The sequence below is a fragment of the Pezoporus occidentalis genome, unplaced genomic scaffold (assembly GCF_034315485.1).
Source record: "Pezoporus occidentalis ecotype Australia unplaced genomic scaffold, CSIRO_AGI_Poc_V1 ctg23, whole genome shotgun sequence".
NCBI lineage: Eukaryota > Metazoa > Chordata > Aves > Psittaciformes > Psittacidae > Pezoporus > Pezoporus occidentalis.
In genome coordinates, this window is record NW_026914180.1 from 781,343 (window position 1) to 805,314 (window position 23,972).

Below are 23,972 nucleotides of genomic sequence, written 5' to 3' on the forward strand. Positions count from 1 at the left end.
TAGAAAGCTGAGAAAAACTTTTTTTAATGTGTGTGAAAGCCTGAAAAAGCATCAGGTTGGTGAGCTAGACAGAGCAGAGGTCAGAATTTTTTTTCCTAAGATAGTATTTCTTGCCTAAAGTATTATTTATCTGCCTTCCAAGACTCTCCTGTAAGTGCATTATAATTCTACAAAGCAGAAAAAAAACACCAAAACCAAGAAAAAAAACAACCATGACATCTATGAAAATCACTCTTTGCCGAAAGCTTGGCTTTCAGGATGATGTTGTTTAATGTACAAAGTAATAAGCATTGATTGGATAACTATTCTTTCCTCTATTTTTTTTTTTTCCCCTGAATACCCCTCATTCACAAATAAAGTTTGTGAAGAGAGACTTTTCGTTTCAATCTCATGGATGTCTGACTGCTGTTACAATTATACCACTGTCACGGTTTCTAGAAATAGTAACCAGTGTGCTGGTGCATTGTGAATCCTACCCAACTCTAGCTTGTCATTGCAACATCAGAAGAAACCCACCAAATGGGAAGGATGGCACATGAATAATTTATAGCCCCATGATTCAGCCCCTATTTTGAGAGACTTGCTGTTTTCTGAGCCTTTGAAAAATGGCTAAGAATAGCATACACGTAAAATGATGTATCCTTTATGCAACACAGTTTTTTTCTGTCTCATTTGATCTGACATGGCTTAGTGTGTGATGTCCTTGCCCATGGCAGGGGGGTTGGAACAAGATGATCTTAAGGTCCTTTCCAACCCTAACTATTCTATGATTTGGTGAAATCTAAGCAGCCAATCTAAGGAATTCCTATCATGAAGTTCCTGTTGGATTTACTGGGGATCGTGGTGGATAAGTACTCAAGAGAAAAAAATTTTGTTTAATATGAAGCAAAGTGTCTTATTTTGAACATTAAATAAATAAAAATTATTTGTAGGAGCCCCTGGGAGAATCTCACAATATCGCAGTGATTAGGACACTCTGAAAGAAAGGAATCCATTGAACTGGTTTCAAGCTCCTCCTGAAGTCCAGCGGTGGAACTTGACTAACTTATGGGCTACAGTGTTCAGTGCTGGAATATATTGTTTTGTTTTGGCTTACTCCTGTGTTCTTGGAATTATTCTAAAATTTTCCACTGTTAGCATAAATACCTCCATGATTTGGGCATCATTTCCTGGCTGCTCCACAGCCACATTGCTGTGCCCTGAAGCCAGTGTAGGGACTTGGTAAGATGTGCTGAACAAGAGTTGTTACAGGCTGGTACTCTAAAATTACAAGGTTGAACTCTTCCTGTGGTAAATATGCAGGCCTAACCTACCCCAGAAAAGAAGACAAGTTATTCAGCTTGGTCAGAGGGCAATACAGAGGCAAAAAGAGTTTAATAGATGTCTTCAAAGGGAGGAAAAGTTATTTAGGACATCAACAAAAACATTCCCAGTGGAGAGATTTAACAGGCTGTCTGAAATGGTTTTGCAAAGCAATTACTAGAAATTCCTGGGGCTTACACTTTTTAATCTACGCTGAACAAATCCGGTTGGTAGGGAGATGGACAACAGTGACCCACTGTGCTCTTTCAGTTATTTGCTGCATCTGTGATTATCTGAGATTGGCATAGTCACAGCAAACTGCACGTTTCAAAACTCTGCGCTTTCTAGGGAGTTTGTTTAGTGGGGGTTCTGGTTTTCTGACTGATGGACCCTTCCTTTCAGCTTGGCTGACATCTAACATGGATCAGCAAGTTTTCAGAAGAGTCAGATACCCTTAGCTGTGCACAGCTCAGAACTTAACAGGCTGGTTTATTTATTTTCCATTTGCCTATTTATTCCATTCACTCCAGTAGCAGATGAACTTGTCTCAGGATTATAGGCCATTCTATGTGTGGGATCCAGGATGAAGGCATGTATAGTTAGAGAAGGCAGATTTCCATTTTAATGACAACTGGAAATGTAAACCTTGTCAGAAAATCATCTACATGAGACATGTCAAGATGACTAAAATCCTTTTCAAAGCTAGCTTAGTTCCAGTTGTCAAGGACAAGATCTGTGCAGTGTCTGGAGTTATCTTTCACCCCCTAATGACTGGAAGGATGTGGTTAACTTCCTGCTGAGAATTACATCCACTTACCTTTACCCTGTGCTCCAGTCTCTTGTTTGTTTCATGCTTTTAATGAACTTTTACTGACTAAACACAAGCCTGCCACCAGGTCAATCTATACAGATTGAGTTACCGCTACCTGGAAGGCTTTATGTTCTTCAACAGTGTCAATAAAATAAAATTAAAAAAAAACTAAAAAAAAGAAAACCACTCATCAAATACTCTTCTTCGCATATTCTATTCGGAAATGCAACATCATCTGCTATTAGAAATAAAATTAAGGTCAAGGTTTCACCTCTCATACTGATGTAAAGCACTGAATCTAAGATGTGTTTTAAAATTGTTCCAGAGGATAATAGTGTCCTGTTAATAACAGATCGCAGGTTGGTTGAGGTCGGAAGGGAGAGCTGGAGTTCATCTAGTCCAAGCCTCCTGCTGCGAAAGGGCCACCTAGAGCCACTTGCCCAGGATTCTGTGCAGATGGTTTTTAAATATCTCCAAGGATGGAGACTCCACAGCCTCCCTCAACAACCTGTTCCAGTGCTGTCACCTTCATAGTAAAAATGTGTTTCCTGAGGTCCAGATGGAACCTCCTGTGTTTCAGTTTGTGCCTGTGGCCTCTGGTCACTGGGCACCACTGAAAAGAGCGTGGATACATCCTTTTTGCACTTTCCCTTCAGGTATTTATATACATTAATAAGATTACCTCCTAAACCTTTCGTTCTCTAGGCTGAACATTTCCAGCTATCTTAGCCTTTCCCTATATGTGAGGTGCTTCAGTCCCTTAGTCACCATGTGGCCATCTGTCAAAGCTCTTTCCAGTATGTCCATGTGTCTCTTTTACTGGGGATCCCAGAACTGGAGACAGTTCTCAGAGGTGGCCTCATCAGGCCCTCTGGACCTTGCCATTTGGCCAATTTTCAGTACACCTATTAGTACAGCTTTTGTAACTGCTCTGTGTTAGTGTGTACTTTTGTTGTCTGGTGTTACTGGTATCTTAAGTATAATTTTCATGAAAACACTTGCAGTTTTGAAGCAGTCAATTATACCTAATACTAAGACTTACCACAGTCATCTAAATTCAGTGGGTTCTAAGTTGCAGAAAAATCAGTTGGGACCACAAATATTGACTGTTGCTGCTTCATTTGCTGGTTAGATACAACACTGAGGTCTTTTTAGATGAGTCTCGAGTCTCCTCTTGTTGGGGAGGAATTAATATTGCGTGAGTTTATATGGCCAAAAGTCATACTACTGTTCTGGGATAAAGGTCCTTGAGCTTATTGGTGAAAAACTGCTTGTGTCTATGCAAGTTTTCCTAGAGCTAGTGTTGTGATACCAGTATTGAGTGGCAGGGGTGCTCAAGAGGGTTATGGACAAAGCTATAAACAAAGTTTGGATGTCTCCCCCTTTATAAAGCACCAGCTGTCCTGAACGTGCAGAGTCCTTCAAAAAGAACCAAAAAAACCTCTGCAAGCTTCTCTCATGTCCTTCCATGTCAGATCAAAATTGTTACCCATTATTATTGGTTTATGGGGTGTTTGGGGATACCTTTCTAAATCTGGGTTGATCCCAGATTAATTTTTTATTTTTAAATAATTAAAATATTTATTTTTAAATAAAGCTTCTCTTTCTTTAAACAACAGATATGCTGAACAACAGATATGCTGAGGTTTCTTAATAATCTTGTTTGCTGACAAGCAGACAGAGCTTTGATATCATGCTCAGTTTTCGGATAAATGCAACACTATTTTTCTTCTTCGTTCAAGGAACTTTTGATCTCCACCTTGGATTTTCTCAGTTGTTCTTAAATGATTATACTCCACTAAGAAAAGATCAAGTTTGATATAGTAGTATGTATATGTATGTGGGTATATATAAACAAGCACATATGAGCGAAACATTTCTATAGTTATTTGATTGTTTCTCTGGCTTTATTCAGAGAAGAGCCATAAGAAAATGGACTGAGCTGGGCACACCTTTCCCAAAGTCTGGAGTTGAGGAGATTTGGCACCGTTTTGCTACCTACAGTATTGTCACCACACCACTCATTCCTGAACGCTTACCAGCAGGAGGTCATTTCTGAAGACCCTGTGAAATCTGCAGGGATGTAAGTTCTGTGCTCACTGCAGGGACTCTGAAGGACTGTTTAAGCTAAGAGTGAACAGTGACTTATAACAAAGACTTTATGAAGTGGGTTGGACCACTCTTGTTCACTAGGGCTTTGCAGGAAGCATTGCTTTTAAAATAGCTTAATACATCGAAGAGTCCCTGTTCTTGCTGTGGGTGGCTGGTTGTAAGGAACAGGGTTTCACAGTTCTGTTCCTGCCAGTCCTTTGTTAGAGTTATGCTCAGATCTTTTACCTACCTTTTTGTGATGTGATACAAAGTTTTTTTTAGAAAGGGAGATCCCTTTTTCATAATTTTAGAGCCCATGAGAACTGCAAACGTTGGTACTTCTGTAGTCTTTGTATACGTGCATCTATATTGTGTATGGAGCTGAAATGTTGGCTGTAGAATTAAGACCTGGCACAGCAGCCACCACTACGAAGCAGGGACAGTAGTGGAAAGCAGTGCAGTACACTGTCTGAGAGGCTCTTAATTGCTGCATTTGACTCTGGGAATACTGCCATTGCTGTCATTTGCTTTATTGATAGCATATGACTGTGATTAGCATGACTGAATCAGCCCTTAGAGGAAATATGAAAATGCATATGTTATGCTGCCTGGCCTGGAGGGGATGAAATACATTTTCTGGAAGCTAGCAACCTGAGTGACAGTCTGAGCCCTACTGCATATTGCTTTCTATTCAGGGAGTTCCCTATTACCTCTTTGCCTGTCCCCTGAGCTGATGGTTAAGCAGAAGCAGTCAAGGGCCATAAATGTTGCTAATAATCTACAACAAAAGAGAATCAACATTTTCAAAGTCGAAGAAGAGGCCATAGACTGAAGCATAGAAGTGTGGATGATGTGTCAAAATCTATGTATATAATGGCTGTGTGTTGCCTGTATCATCATGAGTCATCTACTTCTTACTGTTCACTTGCATCAAGATTAAATCTGCTGGTACAGTTGTATTATACAAGTGCAGGTGCACACACAGCACAACCACAAGTTATAACCACCAAAAATCTCTATTTGTATATTTGTTCTTTAGAATAAAGTCAGTAAGGAAGGAGAAAGTGTAATAATAGAAAGTATACTAAATTCTTCAGTATGCCATTTGTCTAAGAAAATGAAAATTGTCACCTTTTTTTTCTTTATTGTTCATCTAGGAAGAAAAGAAATACTGCTAGGAGCTCTTACTAGCTATTGTTGCCCTAGAAAGATCATGTAAGTGTTCTTTTCTTCCCGGGTGATCATTGTTTCTACAGTGGAGTTCTATATCATGACTCTTCCATTTTCTATTTTTCATGACAGTCATTAATAAAAGCTGAACTTGATCCAGTTTCTTTCTGCACACAGTGCTTTAAAGCAAAGGGCAAGAATCCTTCTAACACAAAGTACAATAAGCCCTGTTCTCATTGGAAAACCATGTGAGAAAGAATATTCTTCAGCATGTTCAATCACAAAAGAGATCATAGAATTCTCTTAGTGAGATCACCAGCTGTTGGTTTCCCTCTTCTCTTCCTTTACATACTCTGAAGCTGGGGGGACATATACCTTCTATTGCTGTCTTTCATAAAACCAATGTCTCTGTCATCTTTTTGGCATCCCTCTGCTGCTTTGATCACTGCTACAACTCTGCATGTTCCAATGACTCAGCCTGTCACTGAGTCCAGTCTGTTATTTCTTCATCTTCTCTGTGTTGCTTTAACAGTAAGTAGGGATGCTATGAAGCAGCTGTTCACTGCTATGAAAAAGGATATGGAGATTATTTGAAGTTGCCATTAATTTATCTGGGGTCTTCTGTGCAGAGGTATACAACCACACACAGGATGTTCAGCACATATCAGATGCGACTTGTCCTTCTCAAGACTAAAATTTTTCACTTTGAGAACAATCTGTCATTGGAAGTGGTAGGTTCCCCAACACTGGACACTTTTAAGATGCAGCTGGACAGGGTGCAGGGACATCTAGTTTAGGTCATGCTTTGCCTAGAAAGGTTGGACCAGGTGTCTTGACATCCCTTCCAACCTGGTATTCTGTGATTCTGTGACTGTCTCTGAATGCAGTGAGCCTCTGTCCAGTGCATATGTTATTAGCCCAATGTGCTCAAGAAATGCTAAACTTACTCTATGCCTTGGGGTTCATCTGTGGATGAACAAGAGCTGTTCTTGCAAGTGCCTGCAGTGACTCTCTTACCCTCTGATATTACCCCTCTCACTAAATCATAATTCTATTATTCTTCTTTAAAGCACTGTGTAAAATATCTGTATTATGTTAAAATAGATATGTGAAAATATATTCAGTATGACCAGAAGCTTGGTTCCAAGTGGCTGCTAGAACTAATTCTGTAAGGCATTTGGAAGAAAGAAGACCTTTGCTTTAGGTTATAAATTACTTGTGATTACTAATGTTTGGAATGAGACATTCCCAGAACTCAGATCTACTTGCTGCTTTTGTTTCCAAGAAGTGGCTGATACTGGAGGAGGCTCTAGACTAGAGAAACTTAGAATTTAATTTTTTTCCTCCTCTTGTTCACATGTTCACCATGTAAGAGATCTGATGGGACAGCTCGTAAACCCAGATCACTGTTTCTCAAAGAACTGCTTTGATGTGCACATTGTATAGGATTCCTGAAGGAGAGCTCAGAGGCACATTTTATGGCTTTTGGTATCCTAAGTGGAAAGGTTACATATCAAAATAGAGGTGCAAATGAATAGCATTAGTGAAATTTGGTCTTGCTTTTTTGATCATGATCTGTTGTCTAATACTTGTTCTGGGTAATAAACACGAGGCACATCTTTTACTTAAAAGAAGGCTATAATGATCAAGGAAGATGTGGTGCAGATGACAGAGGCACCAGGTCATCATAAGGTAAAATACATGGTTTGTGATGGTTCACAGCTCTGCCATGGTCCTGCCAGGTGATTTTCCAGAAGTCATGGATACGTTATGCTTTCATTTCTGTACTAAATAGACATAATAATGAAAAGAACAGAGGAAAATGTTAGTGTGGATAGGGGGAGCACTCATAAAATTTACTTTCTTTCTCAACTACGAGAATTCTTTGAAGAGAGCTTTGGTATCAAATGGGTCTTGTTTCCCTAGTTTTGACACTCCCCCTCTCTTTCACCCAACTTCAAGCTATTTTTACTTTCTGTCGATTTCTCATCTAGAGAGAAATCAGAAAAAGAAGAGTGATTTTCCTTTTACATGGGTAACTAAGTGCTTGATTCAAATGCGCCTCTCCCTCTCAGGTACTGGTGTAGTTCCAGTTGTACATTTTAAGTGTTGACTGTGTTTATAGTCTCCACACCCGAGCTGGAAAGATATGGGGAGGGAAAGGAAGAGTCAGAATGAATAAAATAAGAGTTTCATATAATCACTATCCTGGAAGTGGTATTCAACATATGACTAAGCACCAAAGTTTCCCACTCTGTCTGGAGAGTCAGACATATTCTACAGAGACCAAAATCAGCAACCATTTGGCACAGAGATCTTCAGCACTGGCCAGAAGCAGGGGCCAAATACAAGGGCTTTTGGGGATGGAGCTCATATCCAACCACCTGAATCCCATTCAGACCTGTTCTCAGAGAAAGAGAGTAAAAGATGTCCTGACATATATTTAGCTTGAAATATTGAATAATAATAATTAACACAACAGTGAGGGAAGAAATCTAGTCATCTGCTTACCCTTCAGGGAAAAATTGCATGAGAAAAATAGCATGGAAATGGCAGTTTATACCTGATTTTTCCAGTAATAAAGAGAGGGAAATGTGTGAATTTGTAAACTAGTGACAGAAATGGAGACTGAAGTCCTTAACATCTAACATGAGTTCCTGTAGTTGATATGTTACCAGTCATTTTATTTTATTATGTTGGCCTTGTCACTCCAAAAAGAAAGAACGAAAAAATGCAAATGGACAACAGCAACATAAAATTCATCAATCTGTATGGATATGGTATAATCTGGAACATCTAGGTGAACTGTTACTTGTTACTTTCCATGTGGACTTTCCTTCATGTGTCCCAAGACAAAGCACCTTTTCAAAACTACTTTTACCTTTTTCAAAGGTTGTTGTCAACAGCACTTTAAGAAACATTCAATATGATGCTTTTATTTGGGATCCTATTTTCCTGATGATTGGTGCTGAACTAGCACTGAATGACCATGGCAAAGGCCCAAGAAGAAGTTGGGTAAAGGGCAGCAAGAACATCAGGAAGAGTTCACTAGGAAGTTGCCTGTATGTGTCCTTTGGGGATCTTTCTGAATTTCCTGTTTTATTTTAATTCTCTTGTTTCTAAGATACAGTTCAAAATAAGGATGGAAGTAACCCTATTGCTTGGGATTAGATGTACTTTTGATGAGTGCAGGAAGGTAGTTTGTACAGCAATGCTGCATGGTTTTCTCTCTGAGTTCCTTGGGATAAAGAGGAGTGCTTGTGGAAAACTGAATTCCCCTCCTCTCCCCAAGTATTTCTACATGCCACTCCCAGAGTTCCTCAGCATGACATTGCAATTGGACGTGAAATCCCTCTGCTTCAGTACAGTAGTTTGTAAAGTAACTTATATTCTGGGAGAACTGGTGCATAGGAAGAATATCGGAAGAGATCTCTTTTTCACAGACAATAGGTGAACACATCCTAACCTAGGTGTATCAGTTCCTGAAACCTTTCCAGAGACATTCTTGTGTGGCCTTCCCCACCTGCCTGCCCAGGGCTGGGCAGTGTGGTTATCTTGCTCCTTCAGGTTCTTCACAGAAGTTTTACCCATAATGTTGTTGCCTATTAAGACTCTAGAAAATCAGTATTTCCAGGAGAGTTTCTTATAGTTACAGTTTATAAATGAGAGGGGAGTAGAGCAGTAACTTTACCATACACATACCATTCACCTACATGGAGCACTAAAGACCTAAATATGTCTGCTCATTTTTAATACAAAATTTAACTGCTTTTTAAAACCTATCACATTGAGCTTTCTCTTGCAAAATTATTCTCACAGCTTTGCTGTCTTCTGAACCCATATGCTGTAAGAAAACATTATCAGTAAGTATCTTAAATACTTGTTGTATCTAGATGTGTTTACATCTTTTATTTCTGCTCTCCTCAGAAGGCTCTTCTAATCCTCACAGAGGTGGGATAAGTTGATTTGCCTCATGAATAATCTGTTCTGTTAACATTTTCTTAAATCCATGAAATTGCTAGGCTGTTTAAAGATCAGCACAGAGTGTTCATCTCTCTTTTATTTTGGTCTGTACCAGGAAATGCCTACAGAGAATGCTTGGGCAATGGGACATGGGCTTCCAAGATAAACTACTCTCAGTGCGAGCCTATTCTGGATGACAAGGTCTGTATTTTTCTCTTCATTCTTCTTATTGACATTTCACAGCATACATGAATGCAAAGCTAAGTTTAAGGTTAACCTACTAATTTGGGATTTCTGAGGCTGATTCCATTTCTATCTATCTGTGCAAAAAAATCCTCCCTGTGAATTCAGGCAAAACACTTATCCTCTTTCCATATCAGCTACTCACATGTTTTTTTAGAAATGGTGCCTTATTACACTCTATCCCTGATGATGTGTGCTTATGCAGATACCTCCTATCTTTGTTCAAAGCCTACAGCTGCTACAGTAAATGTTAGTAATAATAAGACCAAAAGCTTCTTTGGCACTGAAAGCTGATTCCACTCTGTACCAGTTCTGAGGTCTCATCAACAACTGGCCTCTCCAGATCTCTATAGCATTTTTCCTTCAGCAAATATGTAACAGCACAGCAGCAGAAAAATGCATAAAAAACAGGCTCAGGTCCTAGATGTCTGTTAAAAGATTGAGCTAGTCTTGCATTATATAGGCTTTTATAGAATTAAATTAGCATATAGGCTTAAGCTACTTCAGAAAGGCTGGAAACAATTGTGCAAAGTCCCTTTCTTGTCAAATGTCTTAGCTTTTCTTGGAGGCGTCATGAACGTTAGTCCTCCCTTCAAGCCCTCATGCCATGGTCTCTTTCTCCAGTTTAGAGTGCTATGGTGAGACATAAGCATACATGGGCTCTGTGCTACCTCCCTGCCAGGAGTGACTTTCCCCTCTAAGAACCAGGGTGGAGCCCAGCAGCTCAGGCATGTTTATGCTGTGGGGTTCATTACACTCACTCTATCATTGGGGTTGTACCATGCCAGTTGCAAATGGAGAGGAGGAAGACTTACCTGCTGAAGGCTGCTTGCAGAGCTAATCCAGATTTAGTACTTGGGAACTATCTGGACTAGTTCTGTACTCAAAGCAGTAATGATGCGCTTTGGCTGTGGCCCAGCATCCATCCTGTAAGATCCATGTTGTTGCTGAATGTGGGCTTTGACAAGCGAATTGAAAACCAGATAACTACACACCAGCTGCCGAGGAGGGCCTATTCATGCCCACTGGCTAGGTAATTTGGTGGTAGGCCACCTCCCACCCTCTATTACTAGAGGCTTCTAGAAAGTAAGAAAAAATGTACCAGTACATGACTGCCATCCAGAGGGGCTGATACATGTTCAAGGTGGTATAGCATAGTGGAGAGGCTCCCATGGCTATTTAAGCTGATCTAAGTTGAGACCACCCCAGTGCAGCCCCTCCTTACATTTCTTTCCCACATAGAATTAAAAATTTTTTGATGGGTCATTTTTCAGATGTATCCATTCACTAAGCTATCTTATTGAATTATTGCAGCAGTGCTGGCGCCAGCACAAGCAAGGGGAGTGAAAACGTGGTTGCGGTTGAGCAAAACAGCAGACCATAGTATCCGACCATCTCTGACTGAAATGGGTGTGCATTTCTGAAACCACCCTCTTAAGAATGAGCAAGATGGGGTGTGCATAGCAGCTAGTGCTGATTTAGAGAATGGGGACCAGAGATGGGTGAAAATCTTTCATGTGCTTTAACTGGTATGGGAAGCCTGAGCCTGATGGTAGCAGTCTGCTGTACCAGCTCAGGAAAATGCTACTGTGTTTTAATGACAGTCTCTATGTGTTTGTCTGCACGACCCGAACAGTTGCTATCTCTGCACAAGCAAATACAGATGAGTTTTATTTGAAGAGGCTGGAGAAGTGTTGTGACTAGAGGACAGGATTAGTTCCTTTACTCTGTTTTCCTTTTAAAAACTTTGCAGCTATGGTGATAGCTTAAAACTCTTTAAATAGCATGTTCCTTAAGCAGGTAAAAAGTACAGATGTTCCCCCACCCTTGTTTGCAAAAGCTTAAAATCTAATTTCTTACATGTTTAAAGATTTGCAACAAGCTTTGCAAATATTAATATTTGTGAATATTTTTTAAATCTCTACATAATGCTCGGTGTTACGGATGAATACTTGGCTTGCTTTGTGATCCAAAAAAAAGAGACAGAAAAAGAAAAATCCTCCCAGATTTCCTAATCTTTCATTTTGATTAAAGGTGAGATGCAAGCGCACATGTGGGTCCATTGTTATTTATTGACTGTTCCTAGCAGATGCTAAGCATCAGCCAGGAGGTATGCCCTGTGTTTTGTGTTTATTTTTAACAGAAAACAGCACTACTTTTAGTTCTTTAGCACTCACAGGCAGAGTGCTAAAGAACTACATGGTTTGACTTCAAATGCAGTGATTGATACCTGGGACAGGAACAGGACTTCTCAAGACCAGCCCCATGTCCAAGGCTACATGGTTTATCACATAGCATACGTAATGTAGCAAGGGAAATTTCAGTTTTCAGTGGTGGGTCAGTCTTGGGGGACATAAGGTCCTGTAACATGCATTCACTGTGTTACATTAGCACATCATTGCTTTTCTTGTGGTGAAGACCTGTGGCAGTAGCTGATAAAGCCATGCTCTGGGACTGCTTTCGCCCTAGATTCCCACTTTGGCTAGGAATGTAGCTAGACAGTGTGGTTTAAAATGCCCTAGTGTATGTCTCTGTGCATCTGGCAGGTATGACACAGGCCTTCTGGAATACCTGTGTCCTTCAGCAGCAGCAGCGACTGGAGGTCAGTCACCAGGACCAACTAAGAAGCACAGTCTCCTGAGTGCACTTCAAAGGGCAATAGGTGCCTCTGTGTATGTAACTATTTCTAGCCTTTGCTTCACCTATTAGTTCAGATATTGGGTAGATACCCAAATGTAGGTGTCCTAATGCCAGGCTGAATCCCATCCTCTGAACAACCAGTTAGCTTCTTCTCCAGGTACTGGAATCAGTTACAGAAATCATTTTAATCCAACTTGCTGTTTGATTGCATAATGTATGACAAATGGAAGGCTTCTATGCAGCCTGCAAGCTCCCGTGTCAAAGGAGCCTTTACTGCATCTGGCACAAATCTGCATTCTTTTTAGAAGGAGAAGTCTCAGGCAGTAACAAATATATCTTAGCCTCCAAAAAGAGCTATAAATTAGGTTTTTTGGTCTTGTCTATGTGGTCTGTGGCATCTGTATATGAATCTGGTTCTCCTAATGCTCTGAGGTGGCTTCAAGCTGTGTAGCTGAGTTAGCACCACGCTGGGCTTAAGTTAATGTATCCTACTTAGGAGCACAGTCACATTAGCCACAGATAGCCAGCTTCCAGCTGGCAAGGAGCAGGAAAGCAGTGAACTCAGAGGAATCCTGGGTGACAAAGATAGTTCCCAGTTGCTTCTGAAAATCTTTGGAGAGAGATATGGTGCTTTTAAAGTCTTCTGGTGGTGAGATCATTCTGACAACAGGAAGAAATCTAATCTGAAGTGACTGATCTGGAAATGGAGTGCAGAGCCTCACAGGAAGGCATGACCTGTAAACACTGGCAGGACCTGTCAGGAAGTTCTGTTAAAAGGAGGAAGATCCATGTCATCTGGAGAGCTAAGAGTGCTGTCATTATGTGGTTATTAGCTCAAATAACTGGCTGATTAGGTTTAGACAGGTGAACAGTCATGTCCTAGCCAAAGCAAAGGGAAGAAGTCCTCTAGGCAGGTTGACTCCATCATTAGCCTGAAATCTGGCTGTAGGGAGCCCAGTGTGCTTTAGATTTTCAAAACTGGTGCAGGTAAAAACATAAGGCTGGGCTTCCTCAGTTTACCTGGTAGAAGCTGGCTGGAAGATAACTCTGTGCTGTCTGATACTACACGATTGTCATGCATGGAGGAGGACTTCAGTGATGTGTCCTGCTGTGGTCCAAGAGTAAGGTTATTACTGCTTTTCTATCTGCTTTCTAATGTAATGACCCTCCTCCTAAGCTTGAATAGGGTTTAAACCTACATTTTAGTGAAGTGATACACCTTCCTGAAAGCAAAGTAATATTGTGTGACAGTAGAAGCTTGTTATCATTTCAAATGTATTGGTCTTCAAGAGGGTGAGACAGAGTTATGCAAGTAGTTTACATGAACTGAGCTTTGGCCACCACATGACTGATTCTGGGCATGTGTTTTTCAGCCCTGAAGGTGTTGTCTCCAGTTCTACCAGAGATGCAGATTGCACGTAGGCTGGTGGAAAGTGATCTTGCCACCCTGACAGCTTAGTTTTTCAGAGGCATTGAGGCAGTTCTTGTTTCTATGGTATTTGAGTTTGCCTTCAGGAAACCTTGTTAGTGCCAGCAACAGAAAAAATGAAAGTTGTGTCTGTTTTTCCTTCAGCATCAGTGTGTCAAAGGGGAGCTTGATTATATTATTTTCCCATTCATTTTCTTGTGTTGTGAGCCATACCTTCTTAAAATTTGAGTGAAGTTGAAATAGTGGTTAGGAGCCAAAGGAGGGAGCTCAAGGGTCAGATTCAAAGAGCAGGCTCTTTAGCCTGGGAGAAACACTGTCATCCTCCAGAAGATTTCTGGCACTATGGGAGCAATTCTGGATGACACTCTTAGTCATACGGTTTAGTTTTAGTAGTCCTGTGAGAAGCAGGGAACTCGACTCGAGTCGAGTCCTGTGAGAAGCAGGGAACTCGACTCGATGTTCCTTATGTAGGTCCCTTCCAACTTGAGACATTCTATGATTCTATGACCTGGATGGGAAAATAAAGAAGTAAAGCAGGTTGCCAGGGCACTAGCTGAACATTACAACATTGTGTTTCACGTAGGCACATCAGGTCAAGCATATTTACTTCCTCTTTAGATGTGTCTGTGACTTAAGGTTTAACAGAACTGAGTGGGGAATTCAGATATTGTAGGTTTAGTTGTTGTTTTGTTTGGGGTTTTTGGTTGTTTTTTTTCCTTCAGAAAATAGGCCTGTGCATGGAAAGTTTATTTTAGGGGGTTTTATAATAGACTTAAAAATACCTTGCGTAGTTGAGTTATGTCCAGAAACAGCACATTACCACATGTGCTGAAGATATAGGCAGGTTTCATCACAGAAATTATTCCAAGAGCACTTGCTTGCTCTCTGGCAAAGTGCTGGAAGATGCTATCTTCACAGAACAATGGAACAAATTAACTACAGCTGCTGGTGGTAGTTTCATCCAAATATTCATTCACTGACAAATTCCATTGACTGGAATAAAATGTTAAGGGAAATTATTAGGAAAAGAAAAAAAAGAAACCACAATTTTATGTGGTTAGTTTTCAAAGGTCTCATTCTTCTAAAGGAGGACAACATCCCAAAGTGGGGAAAGATCTGCTTAACCTGAAAAGAAAGAAATGCTAAAACTAATTAAAAATAAAAAATCCTTTTTTTCAGGGGGATTTGTTCTTCAAGTAGCAAACCTCTGTCAATTTTTGACCAGCTTCAGTACTTATCTGAATAGTGTTTTTCTACTTCTTCCTATCCATCAGGCAAAGAGAGGAGATGCTTCTCTTTTCTCTGAAGCCAGCAGCAGCCCACCAATAAAGAATGTTCCAGTTACTTCAAGGTCAAATTTTGGTCACATCACTTAAATTCACTGATTTAGGTGGGAGCATTTTTGTACTTAATCTTTTGTTTACAGGATCAAGAACCTACCAATAATTTCCAGAGCATCCTAGGAAATAGATACTAATACATTAAGTATCACCACATACTTGGGTCGCTGCTAAAACCAACAGGATCTCTGGTTTGTCAGGCTCTCTCAAAACTGAAAGAACACCACAAGATTATTCCAGGTCTTTCAGTCTGCATTGATTCTGACCTCAATTTGAAAGATATGAATCATAGCTTGCAAGGAATGTACTTCAGAGTATGGAAAGCACTTATTATTTATTCTTACTGACAACTGTTTCATTTTTGTCTGAAAACCAAGCCATTTGAGTAGGAGAGTAGCATTACTTGGCTCATTAAAACCATGCACTTTCCTAAAGAAAATAATTTATTATAACTTTTGAAAGTGAGAAGATGTGTCTTTGATGTCTTTGTCACCTTAAAATTATAAAGTTTTAAAATAATGTAATAATAAAAATAAGAAATCCTGAGGAAATTGGATTAAAAAGGGGGGGACAGCACCCTTTTTGCTGAGATTTGTAACAAAATGTGAACAAATCCCAAACTGAAATGAAACCAAGCCTACACTTCTGTGCCTGGGCAGCATGTTTGGCTTATACATAGGCATCAGCCCTGGAGCTATTATATAATTTTAAAGTCAAGAAAAGTAATTACTGTTTCCTAAACTGATTAACTGTTCCTTAATGTCAGTGCTTAGAGAGTCATGCTGATTTAATCATGTTATCTCTTTACCTCCAGAGGAAGTATGCGCTCCATTACAAGATTGCTCTCATCATAAACTACCTGGGGCACTGTATATCAGTAGGGGCCCTTATAGTTGCCTTTATGCTTTTCTTGTGCTTGAGGTGAGTAATCTCTTTGCATGCTTCTAACTTGGTTGGGTGTGTGACACTTACTGGGTTACTCAACCCCTCTAATAACACTGTCCAGGTCATGTATGGTCTTGAAAAATGATCCTGGCTTTCATACTCATGAGCATGTACATGGATTCATGGACTGATACATTGGATAAGCTGTAATGGTGGCTTCTGTGCATAGGACATGCCTATTTGTATTCAGGAAGAGAACTGTATGTGATTTATTGACTCAGCAAAGAATTCAGTAAGCACACAGTGCTTTGTTAAGGGCAGCTGGGATTTGTGTGTGTCAAGTTGCAAGTTTTGGAGGTAAGTTCCATTTTTTTATAAGGCAGTGTGTGATGGCATAAGTCATTTTGCATTCCCTGACAGATGATGCCCAGATCTAGACCAAAGGAAATGCAATTAAATCTTTCCATTTAGCTTTGGGTTAATTTCAATTTTTCTTCCATGAAAGAACTTGGAAATTTTCTTAAATAACAAGAGAAACATGTTTGGAGGAGCTTTATCCCCAGCAGTGCCCATGAAATGATGGATGCAAATCAGTGAAACTGCACAAGACGTACTTTGCTTCTCTGGTTCAGTGGTACGGAAGGGAGTTTGTCAGGTCAAATGGATATGTCAGTGAAAGAAAATCTTTGGAGAAGTATTAGGGCTACAGGGAGAAGAGAAAGCATGGGAGGGAAGGAAACTTAGGGGAAAGTAATAGGTAGATGTGCGTCAGTCATCATATGTATTGTATGTACACAGCCCAAGTCATGGAAATGTATTTTAATAGGAGTGGCCTTGTTGGATATTTCTGTGTTATTTGTTGGATTACCTGTTTGATATTTCTGTGCTATTTGTGCTGTCTTGTCTAGGAGCTTTCAACTTGAGCTTAGAACCCACTGCACTAAGTGCTATGCAGGGATAATCCTTGGGAAAAAATCTTGTATGTAGTAGCTTATATAGTAGCAGAGAAGAAACAGGTGGATTATCCACCACCACCCCCGCCGCCAGATTACAACATGATAATTGACAGTGGCCTAAATGAGAGAATCAAAGTTTTCCTAGTGTGAAGCATCCCTACAAAGCCTATTGCTTTGCTGTCTCCCTCATGAGCCTTCTGAGCAAGAGGGTCTTTCTTATTAGAAACAGGAATCTTCTTTCACCCCAGCATCCATAAACAGAATAATCTATGTTAAGAGGAATGAAAAAAAGTTTAAAATGTTCAGTGGGAACATTTATGGTTCATTGTTTTAACCTTGCATTTCAGCCTTTTTACTGTATGTATAATGCTAATTCCCATAGTGATTGGAGACCTGAATTAATGTACCCTGAATAAAAAAATGCAAATTATTCATTGTAACTCTATTCCCTGCTATGTGGCTGAATCTTTTATAAATGTTTGAATAAATAATACTAAACCAATTAGATATTATGATATAAATGTATCCACCTTCTAACAGGGAAGGAACCTAGTTATCTCTTAAATTGTTCTGATATTTCAACTTTGACTTTTAAGATTTAAATTTTGCAGTCAGCTTAAGCATTAGAAATGACTGCAGCAAATAAGTACTTCCCTATGCATGCTGTGAATCAAGATAATCCATCTTTTCAAATTCCCACTCTATCATGTAAAAAACCTCTAGTGTCCAGCCAGCTTTAACCAGCATGAGCTACCTCAGTGTCTGTAGTGTTACATCTGTTTTCAAAAGATCTAAAGATGCTCTGGTTAAGGCAGTCCAGATTCATGTTGCATTACAGATTTATACTGTGTGAATTTCTAGGTTATGCACATCTTTGTCACACTTACTTCTTCTAAGTGTCTCAAGAGCAAATCAGTTTTGATAATTGAGTCCTATTATTTGGGATATTTTAACTGGTTTAGTTTGGATGGAAGAAGGCATCTAATATTTGGGTGAAATGAGAATCTAGATAATTTCTGGCTAAAAAAATCAATAGAAGAGTCTGAAGGCTAGACCTGATAGTCCCACGTCTTGGCCCAAATTTGAAATCTGCTAGTTTCTGTGATTCAGCTCTATCAAAATCTAGGATTCAGTGATCCAGTTCCTTATCCTTGCTCCACTCCATCCATCTACCTCATTCCATGAGTGCCTGCTGAAGGTGAAGATGGAGGACACCCCTGGGAAGGCTCAAGTTCTCTGTATTTTTATGGTTCTCGCTCATCACCTGCTTGATTTTCCTTTGCTCTGTCAGTGCAGATGGAGTCCCAAAGGCAGTCCTGTCTGAAGGAAGAGACTTGAGCATGCCTGCTGTATTGGAAATGTAACTGCTAGAAAGGCTGTGGGATCTCTCATACTGGAGTTTTTAAGAGCAGGTTAAATACCTCGTTGTCATGGCAAAGAGTGTTGCTTTGGTGATCAGTTAGTGAGATGGGTGTTCTGCCTTTACATATAAGCTTCACCACTGCTGTTGCTGCCCCAGTCCAGATAGCTGCTGTGTTGGTGGGAAGCTTAGACATTGGCTGTGCTGAAGTAGGAAGGGGAAAGTACTGTATCTAGTCCCTGTTCTTTCAAATCTATCCTGTGTTATCTTGTCCCCAGTTCTTGTCTTCCTCAGTTCCTTATACAGACCTCTGTCCTGCATTCACAACCCACCCTCCACACCACTAGAAATGTTCTTACTGTCTTAAACTCTGAGGAGCCATACAACAAAAGATAATTGAGGGTCAGAAATCTCAGATGTAGCAGCAAGTAATGAAATCATTTGCCATCTGTACTTGTGTTGCCAGGAGACCCCATCATAACTGGGAAGTGAGAGGAGCTCAGCCAGGGACTTTCTTTTATTGTGAAGACCTATTCCACACCTGTTTTCTTCAGATCTGTCACATATGAACCAATCCTTCTTTCTTAGCTGTGCAATGAAAAATAAGCCATTAAACATTTTATTTAGCACCTGAATAATAAGAAGTGAAGCCAGACTTACAGGAGTGGGCTTGATTTTTGTTGGCATGCTGACTGAATGGCAGTGAGTCATTGAGATAGCTCCTGAAGATCTAAGTCAAGGATAGTTCCCCAAGATTAAAATGTAGGTGGTCTTAAAAGTGGGAGAGCCATGCTGTCTTTACAATGCAAAACAAAACAAGCATACAGAAAGAAATATGTTGAGAAGGAAAAATGAGAATTTGTGTATAAACCAAATGTGCTGTAGAGCTGCGTTGATCTCCAACGCAGGATCTAGAGAGACTTGCTCAGGGCACTTCACATGGCATTGTTAAATGCATCTACACTACTGTGAATCTCAGTTTATATGTTCTCATTAGTAAAGGTTTGAGCCATCCCTCAGGTGCACAGAGGCGGTTTCCGCTGGCAGGGCTCTCATTGTCCCACATAATCACATTCTCACACTAGTAAAGAAGAAATTTTCCAGAGGAGGAATCCTCCTATCAGTAATGCCAATCAAGCTGAAGGAGGAAAAAAAAAAAAAAAAAAACAACACCAAGAAAAAAGATTCAAAAACTTCTTTTGACTCATATTTTTCCATTACTGTTGCTGATAATGCAGAAATCCAAATTGCTTTGTCCTGTGTTTTCCTTTGTTAGTGTGCCATTATACCAGCCTCTGAGGTGGAATAAGAGTCCTTTATAAAACTCCTGACTTGTGATTAAACGATGTGCTGGCAATAGACAGCAGTGACCTGACTGGATTCAATCAGAAGATGTTTTATTGGGGCAGTAGTGACTGGAGAAGTAGTATGGGAAGACAGGTATTTGTTCTGAGAAATATTTAAGTCCCTGCTGAGTTTTGTATCCAATAAGGGATGGTGCTGAAAGGAAGATAGGCTGAAGATTAAAAATAATTTGTCCTTCTGCAGGTTGCTGGATAAGGGAAGCTCATAAAGAAACAAACCCACAAACACTGCATAACATCTTTTGTCACTTGTGTGGTGGTAACAAAAGCAAATTCAGGTTTCAAGGGAAATTTTGCTTTCCTGGTAACATCTAAATTTACCTGTTTCTTCCCCACCCCATAGGTCTGAGGCAGTGTCCCCTTTATTGTTATTACAGCCAGATTTCCTGAATATCACACATTTTTTTTCTCCCAAAAGACTGAAACGGTTTTTTCTTGAAACAACATAGGCACTTTAAAATTTATCCTCCACCCCTCCCCCAGCCTCCCAACCATCTCCAAGTGTTTAAGAGAGGAAGATCTACTTTCCTTTTTCCTCCCCTGTTCCAAACTCTTTGAACTGCCTCTTGATCTTCAGTCTGGCATGCAGTTGGTGAGACTGTTGCTGCAGGGCCTCTGTTAGTAAGAATTGAAGAGTTTGAGTAAATGATTTTAAGAATCCTTTCAGAAGAGATGTAGAGCATCCATACAGAGCAGGTTTCATAGAGCAAAGTGATCTGATGCTTGTCAGCACCTAGCTACTGAGGATGTATCAATTGGGTAGGTGATTTGCAAAATCAGTACTAGTTTGCACTTAAAGGTCATGTGGTATCTGGTGCAATTAAAGCAGAGCAGAGTCCAGATCTAAAGCACAGTCTCCCCATATGTGAATTCCTGTAGTGGAGCAAGAGTAAAAGGAGTAAGTCCCAGGCCACGGCATCAAATAAATTCATCAGTTCATGTCAGTGCTCCCCTTTTTTCCTGTCATCTTCTGGCTTTCCACCTAGTCTATTCCATCTACCACTTGGAATAGCAGTGTTAGGTGATGATTCAGGCACGTGGCATGTTTTAAACTTCAGCATAAACGCCAGTAACTGCAGTGCGTATTTTTTGTGGATGCAATGGCTACAGGCTTAGACATAGCACTCTGTCCCACCCTGAAATAGTCCATAGTAAAGTTCTCAAGGCAAGGCAGGAATGGAAACACCGGAGCTCTGTAAAGAAGCACCTATGCAAGGAGATGGTTATCTTTGAATACAAAACATCTGAAGTGCCTGAAAGCATGTGAAGTGCCTCATCTCACCAACTCTGATAAAGGACAGAAACACATTTTCTATTGATAAACCTTAGGCCAATGTCTTTGCTTCCCACTGACTTTACCCTCTCATCTCATATCTCAGTGCAAAACTCGCAGAGAAGAACAGAGCCCACATGAAGTCCTGAAATGACATCAGTAATAAGTGTGCCCAAAGAGCTATATTCTCAAAATGTGGGAAGTCTCATAAGCTTCATCTGAAATAGTGCTATTGTAGCCTAGCAATATGATGGCTGAAAAGGAGTATTAGTGCTACCTATAAATACATCACTGTTGGATAAATATTAGAAACTGAAGAGCTACTTACAGTCAAGGACAATGTCGGTGCAGGAGGAAATGGGTATAAGTAAGTGCTCTACAGATATACTTGTGAGTGGATATTAGTGGATGATTTCCAACCCACAAAGCAGAGGCATCCAGGAGCAATGTGACAGAGAAAAAATTTAACCTGGAGTTAATCTAGAGTTTCAGGAATTTATGAAGGGCTTTGACTCAATTATTTTCTTGACCTGAGTTTTGGAGAATCAGGAGGCCATTTCCTATCCTGTGCTTGAAATATTTTCCTATATAAATTTCTTTTATTGCCAAGATTTTAGCCATGAGGCAGTGTTTTTGGAGATGGACATTCTCTTGTTTTAATTTGGGTAATAGAACTGTCCTGTGCAAGATTAGATCTATGTTGGCTGGCTAGCTAAAACTTGTCTGTGCTGTTTCCTCCTATTGATTATGATGGAATGTTTTTGGGGACATTGGAGCAAGCCTTGCAATTTTTCCAACATTTCAGATGAAGGAAGAAAGCAAAGTTTGGTCTTTACAGTTTATATATGAATCTTGCATAGGTGTGCAATTTACTTGAAAATAGAACTTGTCCCGTGTAATCTCTGGGAAGGAGAATCAGAGAAGATGTTTTCAAGCCTAGATGTTTAGAGTTGCCCATGTCAAACCCACTGATCCTATATAGCATTTCCTGAATTCCTGGTCAAATACTCAAAAATAATGAAACATTTCATACTATGTTTTTGTGGAAATGAGGCCAAGAAGAGTGTGAACAGCGACATCAGTGCCCCAGACTTTCCTCCTTGGTTTATCTACACAGTATCTGTAAATGTAGATAATTTAATAAACATTGCTAATTGTATGATTGTATTAAGAGAAAAAAAAAGAACATCGAACCATAACCTCTGAATTGCCTACCTGGTAATTTAAATTAATTTTCTTTCAGATACAAAAAATCCCCTATAATTTCTCAAGGGGATTATGAATGAGGACATGCTGTGCATCCTTACATTTCCCAAACAGTAGCTGCAACCCAGATCAACCAAGATCAGCTCTCAGTCTCTGGCTTCTGAAGTTCTAACTCTAATTTGTACAATCCAGCTGCAGTAACCACTTCATAGAAAACATTCAGCTTCCACAGTCCAGACTGATAACTACAACCTTTGTCAACAGGGCAATGTTTTAGATAAACCCCAGAGGGCTGTAGCCATGTACCATGCCCCTGCTACTCTGAAGTTAGTTGGTTATGTGGTACTAAACCTGAGATGCAAAGTAGCTTCTGCTAAAAAGATAACTTCACAGCCCTATGTTCTGATTGGTTCAGAAATAGCTGACAGCTGACCTCTATTTAGTAAAGCAAATTAGAGCAGATTCCTAAATCTTTTTTCAAACAGCTAAACCATGATCTCATTCTGTACTAAATAATCTGCATCCGACTTTGCTGTCCCTGTGAAAAGAACAGAGGAATTTTCTCCGATGGAAGAGCTGATTGCACCCTCAAGGTTGGAGCCATGTTCTCAGACTGGAGTATCTAGTGGCTACTTTTCAATTAGCCCATATTTAACCCCGTACTTCTCAGAGGCAATATTTATCTTTGTACACTGACTACGAATGAAGCACAGGATGGATCAGTGCCTTATAGTTATTCACACTGTTCATGGGTGGTTTGCAGAGAGCCGTTTTTGACCCCTATTCACTGTGCTATGCAGCCAGGCAGTGCTGGGCACAGAGAGTGGGCACACTCAGTCTGGTCCTGCCCTGGGGCTGTCCTGCTGCTGGTCTTGCTCTGTGCTGTGCTGGCTGCATGCTTCCAGTCCTAGAAGCATCAGCGCTTTTCGCCTTTGTGTCTAAAGCAGGCAGAATGCCCTGTGTCCTGGATTAAAGATTGGCTTGAAGGCAGCCGAAAGAAGCTTTTGAAAAGGCACAGATGTTTCCACAGTGGTTTTATTTTTAGGGTCTATGCACATCCTAACTCTAATGGAAGCTGCTGCTTCTCTTCTTCACCTGAGTATTTCACCTGTCCTTGTAATAAAGCTGTTATTCTTTTCCAGGCTTTCATTCTTACCCTGCAACTGCCCCTTCCATTTCCTGTGAGAATATTTATATTCCCTTAGGCAACTGCCACCAAGAGGCTCATTTTCCCTGCCAACCTCTCCAGCTGGTTTTCCCATCTGTAAGCATTAGGAATACCGAAATATGTGCACTGGTTGAACATGAGCACGGAGGGGAAACCATGAGGACCTCAGGGGACGCCTCTATGTAAATGAAAGCAAATAGGCCTCGACAGGCACAAAGCCTGGGAAACAACTTGTTGTTAGGTGTTCTTCCCACTCTGTGCCATTTATGGCTTGTATATGGACTTTGCCTGCCCTTTAAAAGACATTTTTAAGTATTGTCCATGATTCTTTTTCCTGCTTTTTTCAACAGTCATGGAATGGGAAGGACTCCAGCAAAGTGTGCTCAGATTTCTCCTGCCACCTGTTTTCAGACAGAGTTTGGGACAGCAGTCTTAATTGAACATCATTATTGGTGGAATACTACATGAACTAATAGAAGGTTTCTAAACTTTTTTTATTAAAGATGTGTTTTGCAGTTATTTCCATGCAAACGATTCAACTAATTCATCTAGCTTTCAACCATACTTGCACATTCTTGGGATTGCTAATGTTAATTGTTTGTGTCATGCTTTGAATCAGAAAATGATAGCTCTGCATATCCCAGAGGAAAAATTGGAAAAATACCACTGTATGGATAGAGCAAGGAAAAAAAAAAAAAAAACCAAACAGAAAGGATACTTAAAGTTTTACCAATGCTATTTTAGAAACCCTTTTATAAATCTCCATGTCTG

The 23,972-nt window shown here is 40.1% G+C and overlaps 1 protein-coding gene across 3 annotated transcripts in view; it reads left to right on the forward strand.

Annotated features, from left to right (window-relative positions):
* The window catches only part of CRHR2 (corticotropin releasing hormone receptor 2), a 151,544-nt gene that overhangs the window by 77,812 nt on the left and 49,760 nt on the right, over positions 1 to 23,972 (forward strand). For 2 of the 3 annotated variants that reach the window (XM_062621347.1, XM_062621348.1), the window contains 2 exons: positions 9,453 to 9,538; positions 15,804 to 15,910. In XM_062621347.1, the coding sequence (XP_062477331.1) occupies positions 9,453 to 9,538; positions 15,804 to 15,910 (193 nt within the window). Of the gene's footprint in view, positions 1 to 9,452; positions 9,539 to 15,803; positions 15,911 to 23,972 lie in introns of those variants that run through there. The other variant, XM_062621349.1, reaches the window with a different exon arrangement.